At 40.3% G+C, this 19992-nt stretch overlaps 1 protein-coding gene across 7 annotated transcripts in view; it reads left to right on the forward strand.

Annotated features, from left to right (window-relative positions):
• The window catches only part of TSNARE1 (t-SNARE domain containing 1), a 496518-nt gene that overhangs the window by 195994 nt on the left and 280532 nt on the right, over window positions 1–19992 (forward strand). For all 7 annotated transcript variants that reach the window (XM_048938875.1, XM_048938870.1, XM_048938876.1 and 4 more), the window contains 3 exons: window positions 9296–9386; window positions 12033–12107; window positions 13987–14043. In XM_048938875.1, coding sequence (XP_048794832.1) covers window positions 9296–9386; window positions 12033–12107; window positions 13987–14043 — 223 coding nt within the window. The remainder of the gene's footprint in view (window positions 1–9295; window positions 9387–12032; window positions 12108–13986; window positions 14044–19992) is intronic.

Raw genomic sequence — 19992 nt, forward strand, 5'->3', positions numbered from 1 at the left:
CTGTTGGTTTTGGTTTGGGAACATAAGTGTATGTGAGCATGTAGAGGTACTACATTAAGATCATGTTTTTTATGGACAGAAGATCATGTTTTTTATGGACAGAAAGGACACAAACATATGTTTGTGTCCTTCGTGATACACAAGAGGTCGAGAGGATGCTGTTTCTATTTAGGATAGTATGATTTTGCTACACATAGGCTGCAGGTATATGGTGTAGATTTTTTTGGGAAAGCCAGGTGTACCAAAATCCCAATAAACCCCAAATATCTTGTCTCATCTTCATAGAATTTCCAGGTGTAAAAGAAAGAGATGTCATGGGACATCCAGGTTATGAGATCCTTATGCATCTGTCTTAGAAGCTGAAGCTGTCAACCTGCCTCTGCCTTTTCCCCCTGATGATGTTGAAACACAGTAACAGATCAAAAGTTCGCTAAATACTCAGTTTCTCTGCATGATATTTCACTATTAATGGATTTTCCATCTGTCTTCAACATCTGGTGTAAATGCCAATCCACTTGCATTGTCCAGACAGCTTAATGATATGCACTGTGAAACAGTTATTAACTTCACTAGGAAGGTTTATGAAGGGTTTCTTCAATGCCTGGGAGGAGGACTTACTTCTAACAAACCAGACACCCCATTCCTGTTGTTATTTTCTTAAAGTCTCTTCACATTGCTGATTAAGGAGATCAGCATGTATCAAACCTTCCTCCAAGCTGGACTATGAGCTTTATGGTTACTTTTCCACCATTTGTTGTCTGAGATGGAGTGGTCCATATAACTTCATTGGATATGTCCCCTTTGTGTATGTAGTTACTCCTTTCTTCTGCAATATGTAGCACTTGATTCTATTGATTCACTTGACGCTATGGTTAAATGTGAAACATGGCTTTCATGCACTGCTGCAGTGTTTCTTGGATATTTGCGTTGAGTCTTTAAGCTGATCTTCTTGGAGATGATAAACCAGCTGTTTTTGCACTTTAGACTACAAAATAATTACTTGTCATTCCTTTACTATTTAGATTTCTTGCTAGTGAAAGAATGGACGTTTTTCATAGGTTTATAAGATAACCTGTTCAGTACACATTGACAATTTCAGTGGTACAATCACTGCTAATACCTTTTTTTTCTCATTTAAAACCTGATTGAAGAATTAGATTTAGGCACATTGCTTAATTTAACACTACATGTAGGAGTGCTTGTGCTTTAATACCTCTAACTGGAAAGACACAAATAATAAGAGCAAGATGAAAGGTCTCTTGAGCCGCTCATTTGCCGTAGATTTCTTGCTCACTTCACAAAATAGCAAAACACTTCACAGTTGTTTGAGTAAAGTGGTTTCATTTTTCAATTAAAATGGCTTGCTCTCAAACAAAGTTGTCTTCCCTTAAATGAAACATGACTTTTCTGGGGTGAAAATGCCTCTACCTCAGAAATTTGTGTGATTTCTTCCCTTTTCTCATGTTTTCTGTGAATGTTTGTCAAGAAAACACAGGAAAAAGCAAAAGCATCTATTAAAAAACAGAATAAACCTCAAAAGTGTCTTCACTGAGGGGTTTTCATACTCCAAGGTAGAAGGCACCAGCTCTTTTTATTAATGGTGGTTTTGGTATAGTTTCTCAAGGAGAGCTAAAACAATCGATCACTCATTCACATCAGTAGAGTGCCCTTCATCTTTACTTTTCACAGTGCTGTACCAAGTATTACACCCACGTTAAATGCTAAGCCCGAGAGACCAAGTGTGGGAAGGATAATAGGCTAAATTAATCTGCAGGGCAATTTATCTATAATGCATTTATCCATGTCTTTCCTACGTACATGTCTGTGTGTAGGACTTGTCCTTCCACCCAGAATCTTCCGTCCTACACCCAGAATCTCTCAAATCCATCCAAATTACTTAATCAGCTGGAATTCATGGGAGCACAAATACACAAACGCTGATACGGACATGGTATAGAAATTGCAGTGTAAGGAGGGAGTGCTATTGCACTGGATTGTTTGAGTTGGAAGAGATCATTAAAAATTGTCTAGTCCAGCTCCCCTGCAATGAGCACAGACACCTACAGCTAGATCAGGGTGCTCAGAGCAGAGGTGACCCACTGTTTCACAGCTGCTATGAGAGCACTGTTGTGAGAAAAATGTTGTCTACACAGTCCATCTTTCATCATCCTGAACAGATGGAAATCAAAAGGTGCCAAATCTGGACTACCCAGTGGGTGTGATAGGACAGTCCAGCCAAGGTTGGCAATGTGCTCCATCATCTTCAAACTGGTGTGGGGCCTGGTGTTACCGTGTTGCAAGAGAGAGGTTATCTTCTCCTCTAGACCAATTCAGGCAGGACCTGCCCTTGGTGAAGCCACACAAATTAACTCATATCGCCTCCCTTTCTTCCAAGAGGATCTGTTCCATAATCTTCCCCAATACAGAAGAGAGGTTGAGAGGTCTGTACTTCCCTGCGGTTTTTGGCTGGGAAATAAATAGGAATACACAGGCTTCTTTTCTTCAGATGCTTTTCGTGAAAGTAGAAGCTAATGACTGCAGTAGTATATAATATGAGAAAACATATTTAAGCAGATAGGACAGTTGGCTCTTTTGTCTGCACGAAGTCCGTGGGAGTCAGTATATTGTTTTTTGTGTCTGTGGCTGCACTCTGCAGAAAGCAACTTAGAACAGGAAGTTTGCATAAATTGGAGTCTGAGTACGTAACGTTTCCAAAAAGATTTGAGAGTTAGAAACATAAGACAACATCTAGTTCTCTGCAAATTTCAGGGGAGGAGGACTGTTTCTAACACTCCTATGCTGTATATGAAATGTTTTCTGTCTTTGTGGATGGTGTGCAGGACTCAACCAGCATGGTGTTCTCCCTGCGAGTCGTATGACTGCATTAACTCCTGCTGCATGGATGAGAATGAAGCAAACTTAAATCTTAGGTGGGCATAATGCTTCTGAAAGGAGATGGAATGGCAGCTCTTATCCAAGCTTCAGCAGGGAGCTGCAGTAAATTACGGGAAGAAAGACATGGTAACAACTGTGTATGGGCTTTTTGTTGCTTTCTGGCTTTGCAGCAGCCACCTCTGCCTTATGCCACTAAGAATTGCTGCAAGCATGCATCTTACTAACCATTCCATCACTGACATTGACCCATTAATGCAGAAATGCAAAATTCACAATAGAATTAGTACCATCAGAATAGTCATGATTAGAGAACACTTAGTCTTGGGCGCTAAAAGGATTACTGGGGCAATACCAGAGAAAATGGTGAATATTAAGAGCTCATAGAGAGCAGGTGAGTTCCTTAGAGTAGAAACAGGGGACCTGCTTGCTTTTTGCTTAAATGCAGTGCAGGAAGATGGGCTGCTCCAGTACAATGTAAGTTGGAAGAGCAGTTGAAAAATAGTGCTTGGTTTATTAGCACCTAGAGGAAAAAAATGACTGTCATGATCAGTAGGCACTAGGGTTCATAAAAATGAAATTATGGCAAATTAAATTAATTTCTGTCTCTGATAAGCTAAGAGGCTTACTGTGTAATGAGAAGGTGGTGTAATATAGCTCACTTCTGGTAAGGCATTTACAAAGGATCCAAGGGACTCTTTTATTAGGAAATACAGTGAAACTTTGAAAATTAAAACTTGACTTGGGAATAATCTGAGTGAGAGAAGAAGTCACTTGAGAGGTGACTAATGGCAGCGCTGGTTCCTGCTTTGGGTGCCATTCGAGCTCTGAGTTATGACCTGATAGATGTAGTCTCCAGCAATTCTGATCTAATCTGTAGGTGATATGGAGTGAAGATAGGGTCTTATATGATGTCCTGGATGTGATTTAGTTGAAAAACACAAACCTGAATGTTTGGCAGTGGGTCATTGAGTAGCTACTTGTGACAGCTGGCCTCTTCTTCCAGGTATATAGCAATAGAACGAGAGGGAGTGGCCTCAAGTTGTGCCGGGGGTGGTTCAGATGGGATGTTAGGAAAAAGTTCTCTGAAATAGTGGTCAGGCACTAGAACAGAATGCTCAGGGAAGTGGTGGAATCACCACCCCTGGTGATGTTCAGGAAACATTTAGATGTAGCACTTAGGAACATGGTTTCGTGAGCGTTATTGGTAGTAAGTGGATGGTTGGACGAGATGACCCTGGAAGTCTTTTCCAACCTTAATGATTCTACGATTCTATGACTGGACAAATTTGGTAGGGGAGCTGCTTTGATTAGATCCAGTGTTTCCATGCTTTCATATGAATTGCAGGAAATAAAAAGACTATTCAGAATTGTACTAGGGTTTTCTCAATGTCATTTCTGTGATGAAATCTGTGAAGGCTACTATCTGACTGCAAGCAATATGTCTTAGTTCAGAATCTTTGAATAAAGTAGCTGCTAACCTATAGCCATGTTCATCTCCAGAGATGACATAGTGCCAGGTAAAATACCCTTTCTCTTCCCAAACAACCACAGGCCATCCCCTATGCTCCTTGTAGAGAAATGAGAGCACCACATTTCCTAATACTTTGAAGTGACAAGCAAATTGGAAATCTATGGTTCTTTTATTATAGAAGATTGTGTCGCTTGAATCATGGAAGTAACAGTCTTTTTTTTCTCCTGGCTTTTACTTGGCTGGATGATTTACACCTATGCAAAGGGGTTTGCTGACAGAACAGAATTAGAGCTCTTATTTTAGTCTGTTGAAAATGCTTCCTCAACATGCAGCAGCAGTTTCTAAAGAAGAAAGAAAAAAAAAGTTTGAGCATCACTGTGGAGACTGTACAAGTAGATTTAGCTTTTCTTCCTTTGGTGGCTTTAATGGTACAGTAATAAAGATAGTTTAAGGCTTGGTAAAGCAACTATTCCTCCTAGCTCATCTTTCTGCTTTGTTTACCTCTGCAATAAATACTCAGAGATGAGAGATGCCCACTGCTTCCATCTCTTTCTACTTGCAGCCCCAGGGGATGAGGCACAGTGTTGGCTGTGGGCAGAATTATAGCAATATAATCCAGCATATCTTTCCATCCTGTTGTGAAGTGTTTGCTAACCTAAGTGTTGGACGCATCAGCCTGCAAATTGCCAGGTTGGATGGGGCTCTGAGCAGCCTGATCTGGTGCCTGATTTAGTGGTTGGCAGCCATGCATGCAGCAGGAGGACTGGAATGAGATGGTCTTTGAGGTCCCTTCCAAGCCGTTCTATGATTCTGTAATTCTGTGGTTCTACGAAATATCCTTAGCTCTGCTGTAGGATCAGCCCAGCTGTGTGGGAGACACTCAAAAGGTGTGGATTACTGCTGTAGTGTAGGCGTGGGCTTCCCTGCAGCATCCATGGGGGTCCCCCCTACACAGACCATGAAGGTTCTCCATTGGTTTTGCTCTGAAGTGTAGCACTTTGGCTAGGTGGAGAGTGAAGAATCACAGCCTTCAGGGACTAGATAGAAGTACTCCTTGCTGTATGTCCCTGTGGCGAATGTGTGAAGTTTTATATAAATACCTTTGGAGTTTGATGTGGTCTGTCATCAGGTCCCACAGTCCTTCACAAAATCCAACTGTACGACAGACAAGAGATCAGCTGAAGTCTTACAATGTGAATAATATCCTTCTGCATGCTTGTTGCACCCTTACGTAATTATGCCTCTGACTACTATGGAATATATTCACATGCAGATACTTCACCTGTTTCTGCTTAAGCCACAGATCGTGCTGCCCAGTTCTCTGCTCCATGCATTACAATTTTTACTTTCCTTTGCACAGGAAAATCTGCAGTGGTGGGAACTACAGCTGTTGTGTAAAAGGCAAATGAGTGGCTTAAAGTATGCTGTGCTCCCTGGCATAGTTGTACCCAAACCTACTTGTCCTCTTAAATGCTTTCCCCATTGCAGTGCAGTTGAGCTGTGCCAAAGAGGATGCTGAATCTTATGAGGTTTCTCTGCTTTGTATATGAATATTTACAATTTCCGTTTCCTTATGGGAAAAGAAAACAAAGCTCTTCAGGAACAAGTATTATTGTCAGGAGTGGCTGAGCTCCTCAGTGCCCTGCCAGGTGACACAAGGAGCTGGGAGGGGACAGCATCAGGGTCCCCTCAGGGTCCCAGGTGACTCAAACTAGCCAAAATGATGTCTCACATCATGTGGCATCACACTTTGCAATAAAAGCTGGGGGGAAAAAGGACAAATGAGGGGGATGCTGGGAGTGACGGTGTTTATCTTTCCTTCAGTCTGTCACTGCAGAGAAGGGAAGCAGCTGTCACTGCATCTGCATCTTCACTATGCCCATTTTAAAACTGGATAAATTAATTACAGATACGATCATTCAAAAAACACAGTGTAAGCAGCTGCGTGCTGGAGATTGTGGATTTGGTGGACCATAGTTCCTTGGTAAAGAAAACAGCAGCCGTAGGAAATGCTCACGCAGCAGTGTGACATCTCTTGTATTATTTACTGCGTTGTCTTTGCAATTCCTGTGCATAGAAATGCACAGCAAGAGGTGTTACTCTTCCTAAGAGATGCCCTTTTGTTTTCCATTCTTGGAGTGCTAATTTTTACAGTGCTGCTGTAGCTGGGTAAGTCCATTACCAAGTTTGTATTTTAGGTCCTCTGTATCTCTTTAGACTGTTTTACTTACTGTTGTGTGGAAGGCTTTTTCAGAAGCAAATTCTGTTCATCAGAGATACCCCTTTAATTACCTTCCACACTTGTGAGGGAGTAGAATATAAAGAAAGCTAATAATAATAATAATAGTAATAATAATAATAATAGTGACATATCTTGTTACCATTACATGTTAAAATCAAATCCTGCAGGGACTGGAGCTTCGAGGCCTTATTTTTATTGAAGATCTTAATAGCATTTAATGTAAATTAAATATAATCAGTGTCTTATTCCTGAGCATATCTGTGAGGCTGAAGAATAAGAAGTTAATTGAACTGACAGCATAGTGGGAACTACTAAAATCAAGCACCAGCGTGTTAGTTAAAGTGCATTTTGAATTAAGAGGTGGAAAGAAGAACTTCTATTTTTTTTTATTCCCTCACCCAGTTTTTTTGGTAGCAACTCACTGCGAAGTCTGTGTGATGTATGGATTTGTTACATAAGGTATCTAACATCAAATTTGCATTAGAATACAAATGCAGGAGATTCTTTTTGGCTTTAGAAATTGGGCAGGATCAGACGCATAAGCCTAACATACAATTTTACTTTGAGGATCAGTAATTGCTGCTACGTAAATCCCTGACGTGTTCAGCAGGCAGATAATTTAATGAGGTCTGCAAAATAACTGGACGTCAACTCTAGCATTATAAAAGGCTCCGTCTTGAGATGGCTCCTTATGGAATTCATGCACTTGGTGGCAAGATTTACTTGATTAAAAGATTAGAGACGACTCTAATTGTTTAGTCCTCAGGGTAGGTGATTGGGCAGGATTCAATTCCCTGCTCCCTCTCTTGTGACGGTGATGTGGAATACCTGATTGTGGCAGAGATGACCTCATCTATTTCAAATTAAAGGTAATGTAATTAGTCAGCTGGTGTTGTGGGCCATGCGATCATAAATAAATGCATTTTGATGAATGGATGCAGAAATGTTATCTTAACTAAGCAGAGCTCAGAAAAACTAGCTATCTGATCCAATCTTGTCTTTGCAGTAGATTGTTTTTCTTTCCTCTGTGGTGCCAAAGGATCCATGCCTTCTCTGCACATGTTCAACACTTAACACACAACTGAATTACTGTTCTATACCTAAGAGATGTCATGGTCATGGTATGCTAAGCTTTTCCTTGACTACTGGGTAGGTCCAATGCATAAAGTCCATGTACTTTTATCCTAGAAGTTTTCCCACCTGTTCTGTCTGTGCAAAGAACTTGATTTTGTGGATGAAAACATACAAACTTGCTTGTGGTGGTGAACGTTGCAATTCTTGTTCTGTCTGCTCTGCCGCAGTGCTTACTGATAAGGCTCAATGTATTAGTAGCTAAGTTGTGCTAGGTAAAGGCTGTGCTTGGGGCTGTGCTTGTTCCTCAAAGGAGAGAGGGAAAACATTGAAAAAAGTCTTGGAAGAGGCTTTCAGATCCATCAGTTCAGTCAGAGCAGCGGGAGTCATAGGATCATTAAAGTGTGAGAAGACCTCTAAGATCATCTAGTCCAACCAGCAACCTATCCCCACTGTGCCCACTAACCACGTCCCTCAGTGCTGTGTCTACCCTTTTGTTGACAACCTTCAGCAATGGCAACTTCACCACCTCCTTGAGCAGCCTGTTCCAATGCCTCACCAATGGAAGAAGCTAAAAGATTGAGACATGCCCTGGGTTTTCAGGACAGAAGGGTCCTAATGAGCCTTTTTTTTTTTAATCAGAGAGCTTCCATTCACTCTGCATCCTGCTGACTGAAAAAGAGTAGCTGACAAATGAGTTTTTCACTACAGCTATGACTTAAGATGTCCTCTAAGGAAGAAAAAGATCATTTTCTTTAGGTGTTTTTTTGAGCCTTTCCTGACTTTTTGATTGAAACATAATTGAAAGCCGCCCCTTTCTTCAAAAAAAAGGTTTTGAAGCTCAAAAAAAAAATGGTTTGAAGTTCTCTATGGGGAATTTTAGAGGCTAAAAATACTCTGTTGACCTTATGAAGCTTGGGAACTACTGGGCTGAGCTAAATCCCTATGGGCAGCACTTACATCACTTTCCCCTATTTGTTTTGTCCTGACCAGAGATGCCAGTGACCAGCTTACAAGACACTGTAGTGGAATTTGAGGTGCAAAAGGGAATCATGACTCTCTTGGCTTGCTGCCTGTGTGTTTTAGTTCTTAGATGTGCTTTGATATTCCTCTGTGCATAGACAGTGCTTCTTTGGAGCTACTGTGTCATTAGCAGGGAGGTCACCATTATAAGGAAATCTGTCCTGCTCAATCATCTGCCTCTTTCTCTCCCCAGCAACCATAGTTTTCTGGGCAAGCCATCAAACAACTTCCCCATCCCATCTCTCCTTCCTATATAACCCTTATATTTATAATTTCTGTTGCAATACCATTCTTGTGTGATGGCCTGGCTACCTGCTAGATCCCCACTTTATCTTCCCTCATTGACTTTGTAGGTCTACAGCCATTTTCTTTGTGCTGTTGAGAGAGGGATGTTTTGAGCAGCTCCTTGCTAGGAGTTCCTGCAGCCCTATCTGTTACTGCTACTCAGGACCCAAGACTTGCATGGTCCTACCATGGTTTCATGTAATGTATGTTGTGTTGTTTCAACCACTCTGCAATTTGATGAAGCTCTGTAAGTATTCATTATGCAATTAATTTCAATTGCATTTCACATCATCTCTCCTCTTCTGCAGGCACGCAACCCAGCAAGAGACTAATAAAACCATCACGACTAGCACCAAAGCCATCAAGCAGCTGTCTGAGGTTGTCAGAGGCTCATCCAGGGTATGTGTCGTTCAAGATGCTTTGGGAGAGAGTGCTGAGGCTTGTGGAGGGAGGAATAAAGAAAAAAGAAGTGGGTAGTGAATGCTTTAAAGCTGTTGAAGCCCATGTCTTGTTATGGCTTCCTTTACTGTTACACAATAAACATGGCTTGTATTTCTGTTGGAAAAAGCTTCGGAATCCATTCTTCTCCCACAACTGGATCATGTGGAATTCGAAAGCAGCAATTTTGTAACTGGTCTCATGCAGTCTGGATGAAAGTACAGAGAGTATCCATCTCTACATGAGTTTGAAGTTGATTAAATACTCAGTAGTACAGTAGATGCACTTGCTGCAGATGAATTTATAAATGTGCTCAAAAGTCCAGAAAGAGCAGAGCAGCGCAATGTTTGCATATGGCATTCTTTCAAGGAAGGCAGTGGTGAGGACAGATATTTACAGGCTATGGCTGGATCAGAGCCAAACTTTGTATTACAGATGACTCCACGGCGATCTCTTCTGTTGTGTGGACACAGTGGTCTTTTGTCATCAGTCGGTTCAACTCACATGAACATCTTTGTCAAAGGAGTAGGAGTGTCTCCCATTCCCTGATTCCAGTGACAATCAAATAATTTCTGACCTTTCCTCAAAGACTTTTAGATCCCATACATTCCTGTTGAATTTGACCTGCAGGGAAGAGCAGCAGCTTAACGTATGGAATCCTGGGGAGCAAACTCCAGGTGTGAAAGTTGAGAAGTTTCACCTTTATCCAGGTGCCTTTAACAGTCCAGATTTAAGTCACTTGCAAACAAGCACCTGAGAAAAGGAGTTAAGAGTCAAATCACCCCTAAATGACTTTTCCATTTATTGGCATCAACCGTATGCAGGCATCAGCCGTAATACTTGATGGTTATTAGCACGTTTCTTTGATTAATAGTGGATTTCAAGGCCTATATTTTTTCCTTGCACACTCTGAAAATAATTGCATCAGACCTTGATGAAACAAAAGTTTTCTTCTTGGAGGTATAGAGATCTGGGCACCGTTTTGTGACGTAAATTGGGTCCAAAGGGAAATCAGGCAAGGTCATGTTAAAGCCAATTATAGTGTCATACAAAAACATCAGTATTAGCCTTTGAAGTCAGTGTTGTGTCCAGTAGAAAGGCTGTCAGCAGAACAGCCTTTACTGTCGTGGAGAAAAACTGCTAAGTTAAAGGGAGAATATTTAAGACCAGAAGGAAATTGACACATAAACAATTTTAGTAATATGTGGAATAAACTTGCCGCTCTCTACTGGCATCACCTAATAACTTTTTCTGCTCCCTGGTCAATTCGTTTAACGGATTTTAGTATTTTTAACTCTTCTTTTCCAACAGTTTGCAGTTCAAGTAATTAAACCTACAGATTTTGATACAAAGCCTGAAGCCCTTCTCCCTTATATAGAATTAATGATTGTGGTGGGTATCAACTGCTGCGTTGGCAAGTCCCTACTGGGGATCTTGGTAGCAGTTCAAACTTTCCTCCCATAAAATTTCTCAGTTTGAAAATAATTCAGTTAATTTAGAGCTTTATAATCAGACCTTCCCAACCCATTATTCTGTGTATTGCTTTGTCTGCAGCCATGGACAAAAAAATATATATACTTTTCCCCCCGTGTTTTCCAGCTATAATGCATAGCCAGCAAAGTGCACAGTGGGAGTTTCTCTGACTTCTCTTGAAGCTCCAGGTGCTGTTGGAGCTATTGGAGTTAGGATGCCTGACTGAGCAAATTGATAGTATTTCAGGAGCAAAGATACTGATGTAAGGGGATCAGTGTGATACAAGGCAGGAGATTGATGTAAAATAGCACATGGTTATTTTAGGGCTTCCTTTTAAAGTAATCTCAAAGGGCTTAAATGGAGAGGCCTATCTGGATTCCGTGTTTCTGTAGAATGAGTGCTGGACCATTAGATCAGCTCTCCAGGGTGTCTGTCTTGTCTTATTTTGCGTAAGTAACAAAGTTTATAGGCCTTTATTGGTAGAGTGGGAATAATGATATTTACCCTGTTCTAAAAATGGTTTTAAATCTTTGGATGATGAACTATAAGACTGGGAATATTCTTCTGTATGAAAATGCTCCCATTAAAAATTAAAGCTGTTTATCCTATCCTTTATAAAATACTTTCATATTCTTAAGCAGTTGTCTGAATGTTGTGGTTTAACCCTGAAAGCAGCTCAGCACCACATGGCCTTTCGCTTGCTTCCTTTCTCCCAGAGGGAATGGGGAGAGAATCAGAAGGAAAAAAAAAAAGAGAATTCATGGGTTGAGATAAGACCAATTTGCTAAGACAGAAAAGTAAGAAATAACAGTAATGGTAATAATATATATTCATATAATGTGTTTACGTGTATGTATATTTATATTTACAAAACAAGTGTTGCACAAAGCAATTGCTCCTCACCCATCAACCAGTGCCCAGTCAGTCATTGAGCAATGCTGGCCCCCAGCCAAAACCCATGAATTTACAGTTTCTTCACATGATCATATGGTATGGAATATCCATTTGGCCAGTTTAGATCAGCTGTCCTAGTGCTGTCCCCTCTCAGCTTCTTGTGCTTCCCCAGACCCCCCAAGAAAGAGTCAACTACTTGAATTAGCTCTTGCTAACCAGATCTTTGTTCTCCCAACACAGCAAGAACGACTTCAGCTGGATAGGCTGAAGAACCAGCTGTCTGATGCCATCCAAAGATACGGAGCTGTGCAGAAGGTGAGGGGCTCTCTTTTTTTTACCTTTCAGAGTGTGTATTTGGAACACAATAAGTGGGAGCTAACACAACTGCTAGGAGCATGGAACATCTCTGTACAGCTCGTCTCATCTCTACAGCTGTCCCTCTTCATTGCAGGGGAGTTAGACTGGATGACCTTTGAAGGTCCCTTCCAACTCCAAAGCATCTGAAAGAGGGCTATGAAGATGGGGAAGGATCTGGAGGGCAAGATAGATGAGGAGCAGCTGAGTCCCTTTCTTTGTTCAGCCCAGAGCAGGAGAGTCTAAGGAGAGCTCTCATGGTGGCCTACAGCTTCCTCATGAGGGAGCTGTGCCAAGGGAGGGCCAGGTGGGTGTTAGGAAATGGTTCTGCACCAGAGGTTGGTGGGCATGGAACATCAAGCTCCCCATAGCAGTAGGCACAGCCCTGAGCTGCTGGAGTTTGAGGACCCCACTCTCAGACATAGAGTTTGGATTTTACGTGGTTCTCTATGGAGCCAGGAGTTGGACTTGGGTTCCTTCTGGTTTGGGATAATCTCTGGTTTTATAATTCTATGCTGAGCAACAATGACAGAACAACAGAAGAGGAAAAAAACAAAACTGTGCCTTTGTTTATGTGATGGACACTCAGTGGTAGCCCTGTCTTAGCCATTACAATTTTTTTGTGTTTCTCCACTCAGTGGGAGAGCAAGAAGTAATTGAACAATGTCCCCTTCACCTCTGTTGCAAACAGTGTACAGGCAACGCTGCTATTCACCTTAATTGTTAGCCCCCTGTATGGCTCTGCTGTTCTCTATGTCTCTGGCAGAAGGTTTCCAAACACATCCTGTGGGTTGGACCTGTCAGGGAGATCAAGCTGTTTAATAAAACAAACAAATGCTGAACTCTAGATCTTCCGTTCGCATCTTGCTCTTCCACTTTACCCTAGGGACACTCTGCAGATTTGCTTTGCTTTTAAACACTGTAGTAACAATTTAAATTTACCATCCTCAAAACACTTCTCTCTCGTCGGCTGGCTACCTGCATATAACAAATTTGAACATATATCTGGATTAATTGAATTCTGTAGAAATATAACCTACATGATCTCTCATACTACTCTAGTGCATTTTACCCATGCCTGCAACATCTGGGAAGAATATACTGGAATTATACTGGTATAAAGGAATTTGGCTGGAAACAATTTCTCTTATTATAACCATTCTGCCCTGATTGATTCTCCAATACTTGCTGGATATGGTTTAAAAAAAAATTTTAATAAGTGCCTAAAATTGCTCTTCAACAGCATGTATATACTATAATATCATTTCACTATCTCTACAACTATTAACTCTTTTTCTGCCCTATTCATAAACACAAGTGTGGGGGCTTTAAATGAAATGGCTTTATCCCATTAAATGAGAAGTTGAAAGGATTCAGGTAAAGGGTTCCAGCCTCATATATACACACCTTGTTTGTACTTTTTTAATGTTCACAAGTACAATCCATCTGAATTGTGTGTCTGCATTTTTTTTTTTTGTTTTTAACTGTCATCAATTCAGAAGAGACAAAATTAGCCTCTGCATTTTGTGAATGCCCAGTTGCGTCAGGAAACCAATCTGAGCAGTAAATTGCTACTTATCTACGTCCTAGCTGTCATTTCTTAAATACACGTTTCAGTTCTGATAACCTTGTCATTCTGGAAGCTTTGAAGACTTTTAATTCTGCAGGACCAAAACTTTTCCATGTGGCTATACTCCCTTTCTTTTCTAAATAAGATTTTTCTCTTTGTCTTATTCCTTAAGTAGTAGAAGAAATAATTCCCTATGACTTCCTCCCTACGTATTTGGATTGTGTTTTCTCAACCATTTTCCTTCACTTTTTTTCTTCTTCCTTTTTACAGAAAATAGCAGAGAAATCCAAAGCTTTGCTTCCTACTGGGCAGAGAAGTAGCAAACAAGTAAGTTCATGTTTGTCTGTGTCTGTAACAGTTCCTAAGAAAGTGCTATTTTCTATCCCACTAATGATGCTGAGGAGCATGTTCCTCCCCCAAGACCTACACTGAAGCCAGTGATGTGGTTTTCAAATAATAGTGTATGACATCTTTGGAGGCGGAAGATACAGCACTGAGGAAGAAGAGACATGTAAGACCTGTTTAATTATTCTCTTCTGTTCCCATGGGACTATTCTTCTTTCTGAGGGTTTTATCTGTTCTGTAGTTTATCAAAGAGCAGTTCTGTACACTCTTCCCTGGAAGCTGGTCTTCTAGGCTAAGTGAAATCCCACCCCAAGTGCAAGAAGTAGGTGAGATGGTTTTTATCAGAGCTCTGTGCTTGATTTTAAGAGAGATCACGAATCCTGTGTTCTTCGCCTACATTACACTGTGGTTAGCAATTGTATGCATACACAAATACAACCCTTTTTCCTGCTTTTTACATATACTAGGATGCTTGTCAATGAACAAACAGTAGATGTACTGAGAGTGCACTATAATCTAAGCATGTGTTTTGATTCATATGTATAGGTATGCATGCACATATATGATAAAATATGTATGTATGTCTGTGTATATAACAAGGGTGTAAATAAGTTTATGTGTGGATATGCTTGATTTGTATATATATATATATATATATACATATAAAGTACACATGTAAGTGTGTGTATGAGAAATCTCCACATGAGAATTTCCGTGAAGGGTGTGATACCAGGAAATCAGGTTGCTGTAGTGTGATTCCTGCAGATATTAAATTGGCCTTTCAGGTCTTGCACAGAGAACAGCTTTTAGGTGCTTGCAAGTGATAATATGGTACCAGAAAATAGAACTGCCTGCCTTATTTTGCAGATTATTTTTTATTTTCTTGATACTCTTGTCTTTGTTTTTTTTAAAGGTGCAGTTAGCAGATTTCTTGCTTTCCCTATGAATCTTCATTTCCTACTTGGTCATACCCCATGGTTTTCCATGTCCTCTTTAACACGTATACAGGAAATGGTTGTAATGTTATTCTTTTTGGTAAGGAAGGATGATGATGTCACTGAGAACCCTACCATTAGGGCAAGACAGTGAACCAGAGCTTTAATATTACGTAGATTTTAAGGCTACACCATGCTCTGTGCAGCTATATCTAGCTATACATGTCTCTGTTCATTGCAAGGGAGTTGGACTAGATGACTTTTAAAGGTCTCATCCAACTCAAACAATTCTGTGAATCTGTGATTCCATGACTCAGTTGTGGTTTACATCAAACCTTGTTATCACTTGCTAGCTTTTAGTTGTTAGTGCCAAATAAACTAAGGCCTCTGTGTGCCAAAGTGCTAATGTATTCCTGTAGCCTTGTCAGGCATTTCCAATAGCACTTGTGGATTTGTTGATTTTCAGCTGTGTGTTTATAGAAATGTTATGCCTTATTCTAATCCACTAATTGATGATGAGTACTGGACATGAGAACTGTGTGTGATCACAAATAGCACGTTCTTGAATTGTGGTCAGATCCCATGAATGTCAAACAGGCATTGATTTTGATGGTTAAGCTCAAAGAGAAGGGGCTTTGTTTTCAGTAACTTAACTGCAGTTTGTTTTCTTGTCATGCATATCAAAGTGCTTCTTGTGCTTTTGACCACCTTCATTAGACTACAATCTGTCAGTGGGGTGGGGGTAGCAAGGGTGGGAACAGCTCTAGTCTCACCAAGATTACCACATGGTTGCATGGGGCCATGCCTGTGCCACATGATGGTGGGCACTGACAACAATTAACCAGTGCTCACTGGATGGACTAATTTTTATATAGCTGTTGTCCATCCATGCACCGGGAGTAAATCTGAATGCAGTCAGCTTTTTTGATATATTGATAATGGTTGATGACTCCAAAAAAAGCCTTCTGTGGGAGTGAGCGGAGTATTAACAGAGGGGAAAAATATATATATATATATATATATATATTGAGTATATATATACATTTAGTATATATAGTATATTTAGTATATATATATTGAGTATATATATATATATATATATATATATATTGAGTACAAATCCTGGAGGCAGATAATGGTGGGATTGAAAGTAAAGGAAGGCTGGAGGAAGAGTAGGACAAAGTCTTTTCATGAAAATAGGTGGTAATCCTCCTGGTTAGGAGACTGACTGTATTACTAAGAACTTGATGTCAGTCAGGCAGCATTAGTAGATGTGTTAAACTTGCTCAGCTGCAGATTGGTTTTCCTTGTACCTGTCACTTGCAGGAGAATGCCTGCGTTTGGCTTTGGTGCATTATGATAAAGTATGTTGTAATATCTCCTTGATGAGATGCTTCTGACTCAGAGGTGAGCTTATGCACTCGTTCATGTCTGCTGGGCACGGACACTCTCACAGTATGGTTTGTGCATGTACCGTGCCTGAGAGCACATCCATTTTCATGCAGTTACACTTGCTTAGCTTGGAGTCATGAGGTTTCATGCAAACTGCTTGAAAAAGCTGATGGATAATTCTCATCCATTTCAGCTGGTTCTTATACAACTGCAGTTTTATGTGAATCTTATTTTCTTGCTCCTTCAAATACAGGAGTGAAATTGGATGTATGAAACATGCTGAAGGGAATGCAGTGCTGTGACTGTTTTACTTATTAGTATTTTTCTGCTGCAGATTGGTCAGACCATGCAAAATTATAGTTCCCACAGCAGCTGTAACCTGACCACCATGTGCATATATTGCATCATTAAAGCTAACACCTTATAAAGTAATGCAAAATACTATGTATGTTCAGGGCACCTGATTTATAGGTCTGGTGAGACTGTACAGTCAACTTCTTGACTTTGGTGCAGATCCAGTATGAATTCAAATACTGCTTACCTGCAGGTCTTTTGTTTTACTTTCTGCATGCTGCATTTATTATAGCAAATTATGAGAGAATTGAAGGGCACTTGTTTTTTCAACGCATTCATGTAGTTCCTCTCTTCCATTGGTGGATGGGAGAGATATGTTTGGTAACACAAACTCCAGTAAGTTCCCTTTAGAGAGTAATTAGCTTCTGAAATCCATGTAATAGGTAAAAATTGGAAAGAGGAGCTGCAGAATGATTCTCCTGCCCATTGTGATTTGCTGTAAGAAATGTTTAATTGAGTTTACTTATTTATAACAGCAAAGTAAAGGCATTGATCCAAAATTCCTTGAAGCCTGACGTTGTATAAACTCTTAATCAAATATATGTTGGTATGAATGTATTTGTGTGTAGACCGATCAATGTAGTTCTGTAGCTGGGTTACGTATTGAAAGACACAAATTTTTACAATGCTAAGTGATCGTTGTTGAAAATGAGTTGTGGTAAATAATTGAAAAAATCTCTTTCCCTTGAATGTATTAAAGCGGTTTTAAATATTTACCAGGTGGCCAGAATGAGACCTCAGATGTCTCATTAAGAGAGCGCACAGAGGAATCCTGAAAAGCAGCAATTCTGTTTCTCTGTGCATGTGTGAGAAATGCTGATCTGGCATGCAGCAGAGTTAGTGGTGTATTTGGTGATATACCGACTCTGGGATGATTGCCTCCAGTTCCTGCCTGTGTAAGGGGCACACATGTCTTGAATCATAGAATCGTAGACAATCACAAGTTGGAAAGGACCCATAAGGATTGTGGAGCTCTACTCCACTTTGTCCCACTGTATAGATACACTTACATGCAAAGCATCCATTCCTGTTTCCATACAAAGAGTCCTCTGGAGACAAAGGGGGTTTTTTTTGCATCTGACCCCCAAGCAGTAATGAAGAGCCCAGGGCATCACAGTCAGATGTAGACAAGGTTGGGCAGCTGCATATCGTCTTGGGATGAGTCCATCCCACAGGGCAACAGCTGGGATAATAAATTGTGATAATGTTCTAATAGCACAGAACAGATTATCCATAATATTGAGGTAATAAACGATAGCCGGCAGAAAATCCATAGGCGGTTAAAGGAATCTTTCTTTTTAATTATTTCTTAATTACTTTTCATTTCACATCATCCCCTTCCCATTGAGAGAGGATTGTGTTACTATGTCTGTGGTTGAAACAAGTTTAGGGGCATGGTTTAGTGGGTGTAGTGGTAATAGGATGAAGGTTGGACTTGATGATCCTAGTGATGTTTTCTAACCTTGATGATTCTGTGATTCTAAGTTTAAGTGATATTTAGTCAAACATCAGACTATACTGAAAAACTTGGGCTCCTAAGTACCTTTCTCTGGCAGTACCTAGCTGGGATAACCCGTGCTTTCCATTATTATTGCACCAGCGACATGTCTTCAGGCAACCTCAATCTTTTGTAGATCTTAAATGACCCCCTATAGCTGTTTACATTCTCATTTAACGAAGAAGTTTGAATTTCTCACCATTTGAACTTCATGACCATTCAAGAATCATAGAATCACAGAATGGCCTGGGTTGAAAAGGACCACAGTGATCATCTAGTTTCAAACCCCTGCTATGTGCAGGGTCGCCAACCAACAGACCAGGCTGCCCAGAGCCACATCCAGCCTGGCCTTGAATGCCTCCAGGGATGGGGCATCCACAACCTCCTTGGGCAACCTGTTAACAGAACAGGGAGAAAGGAAGCAAAACTCTGCCTTAGCTGAGGAATGAGTTTAAAACTGAGACCACATCAAAAATCTGTTTTTATTTATTTATTTTAAGAGGAAACTTTCCTGGCAATTTTTAGAAATCAAAATTACAGTAATTCTCATAATGTAATGGCACCCCTCTTCATTTCCTGTCACTCACGGGAAGAGGGAGATAATTACTGCTCTGGGACATGACACTTGCCAAAAGAGATGCCTTTGTCTTTTATTCCGTAAGCCTACTTGACCCTGTGTTTCTTAGAAGCAGAAAAAAAAATGGGTAATAAACCTCTATTTGCATTACAAGCTTCTTTCTCCTAACTGCCTCAATTTATTCATGCTTTAAATGGACTTCCTTCTCCCAGGAAGCATCCTTTCTCTTTCTTCCTGTGTTTATGAAGTTGTTCTTTTTATGTGGTTAGAGTAAAATTCTCATTTTGGGACAGCAAGATCCAATCCTTGTGTTTATGGGAGAATAATTTCTTGGCAATAATATCTGCATAAACTGCATATGTGTATGTGTGTGTGTGTGTTTGTAATGACTGCAGTTACTTGGGCTGCTATTTTTACAGGGTCCTTATCATGGTAGACGCTGTATAAACTCGGCTATTGGATTGTGCCACCCTGAGGATCTCACAGGAGAAGCAAATGCCAGCAGGCTGTTTTGTATGATAATTAACAATGACTTCTTAATGCAGTAGGTCCTCTTTGTGCTGGAAGTCCAAAGCTCAGTCTGAAGCTGGCATCTGCTTTGGGGAGAGGTTGTGGAGTGTATATTTCTGAAATGCAGAATTGAATTTTGCACAATCAAAGTAAGGCTTTCACCTCAACAAATGGAGCTTTTTATTTACTCATTTATTTTATTGACTCTAAAATCTTATCTTAGCACTCATCCCAGATCCTAATGTTCCAGTCTGGCTGGTCTATCTTAGGTAATCAAGCCTGAGCTTTGGTGATAATGTATTTTCCACGTGTGGTAGCAGTTCCTGTGTCTTTTCAAGGTCACTGTGTATGCAGCTACTTCTGTAAAAGGTGTTATTTCAGAAGCATCAACTTTGTTTTAAAAGTGTGTGCATCCATTAAAAGCCATATTCTCATCAGCCTGCTACTCTGTTCCTAGGGTTGTCAATAAGGAGCAGTTAAAATCACTTGACTGTTTTACTTGACTTTATTTATGTGTGGGGTTTTTTTTATTTGTTTTGTTTTTTGTTTTGGTTGTTTTTTTAAGGCAATCACAGAATCATTAGAGTTGGAAGGGTCCCTTAAAGCTCATCTAATACAACTCCCCTGCAATAAACAGTGACACATACATCTACATCAGGTTCCTT

The sequence above is a fragment of the Lagopus muta genome, chromosome 3 (assembly GCF_023343835.1).
Source record: "Lagopus muta isolate bLagMut1 chromosome 3, bLagMut1 primary, whole genome shotgun sequence".
Taxonomy (NCBI): domain Eukaryota; kingdom Metazoa; phylum Chordata; class Aves; order Galliformes; family Phasianidae; genus Lagopus; species Lagopus muta.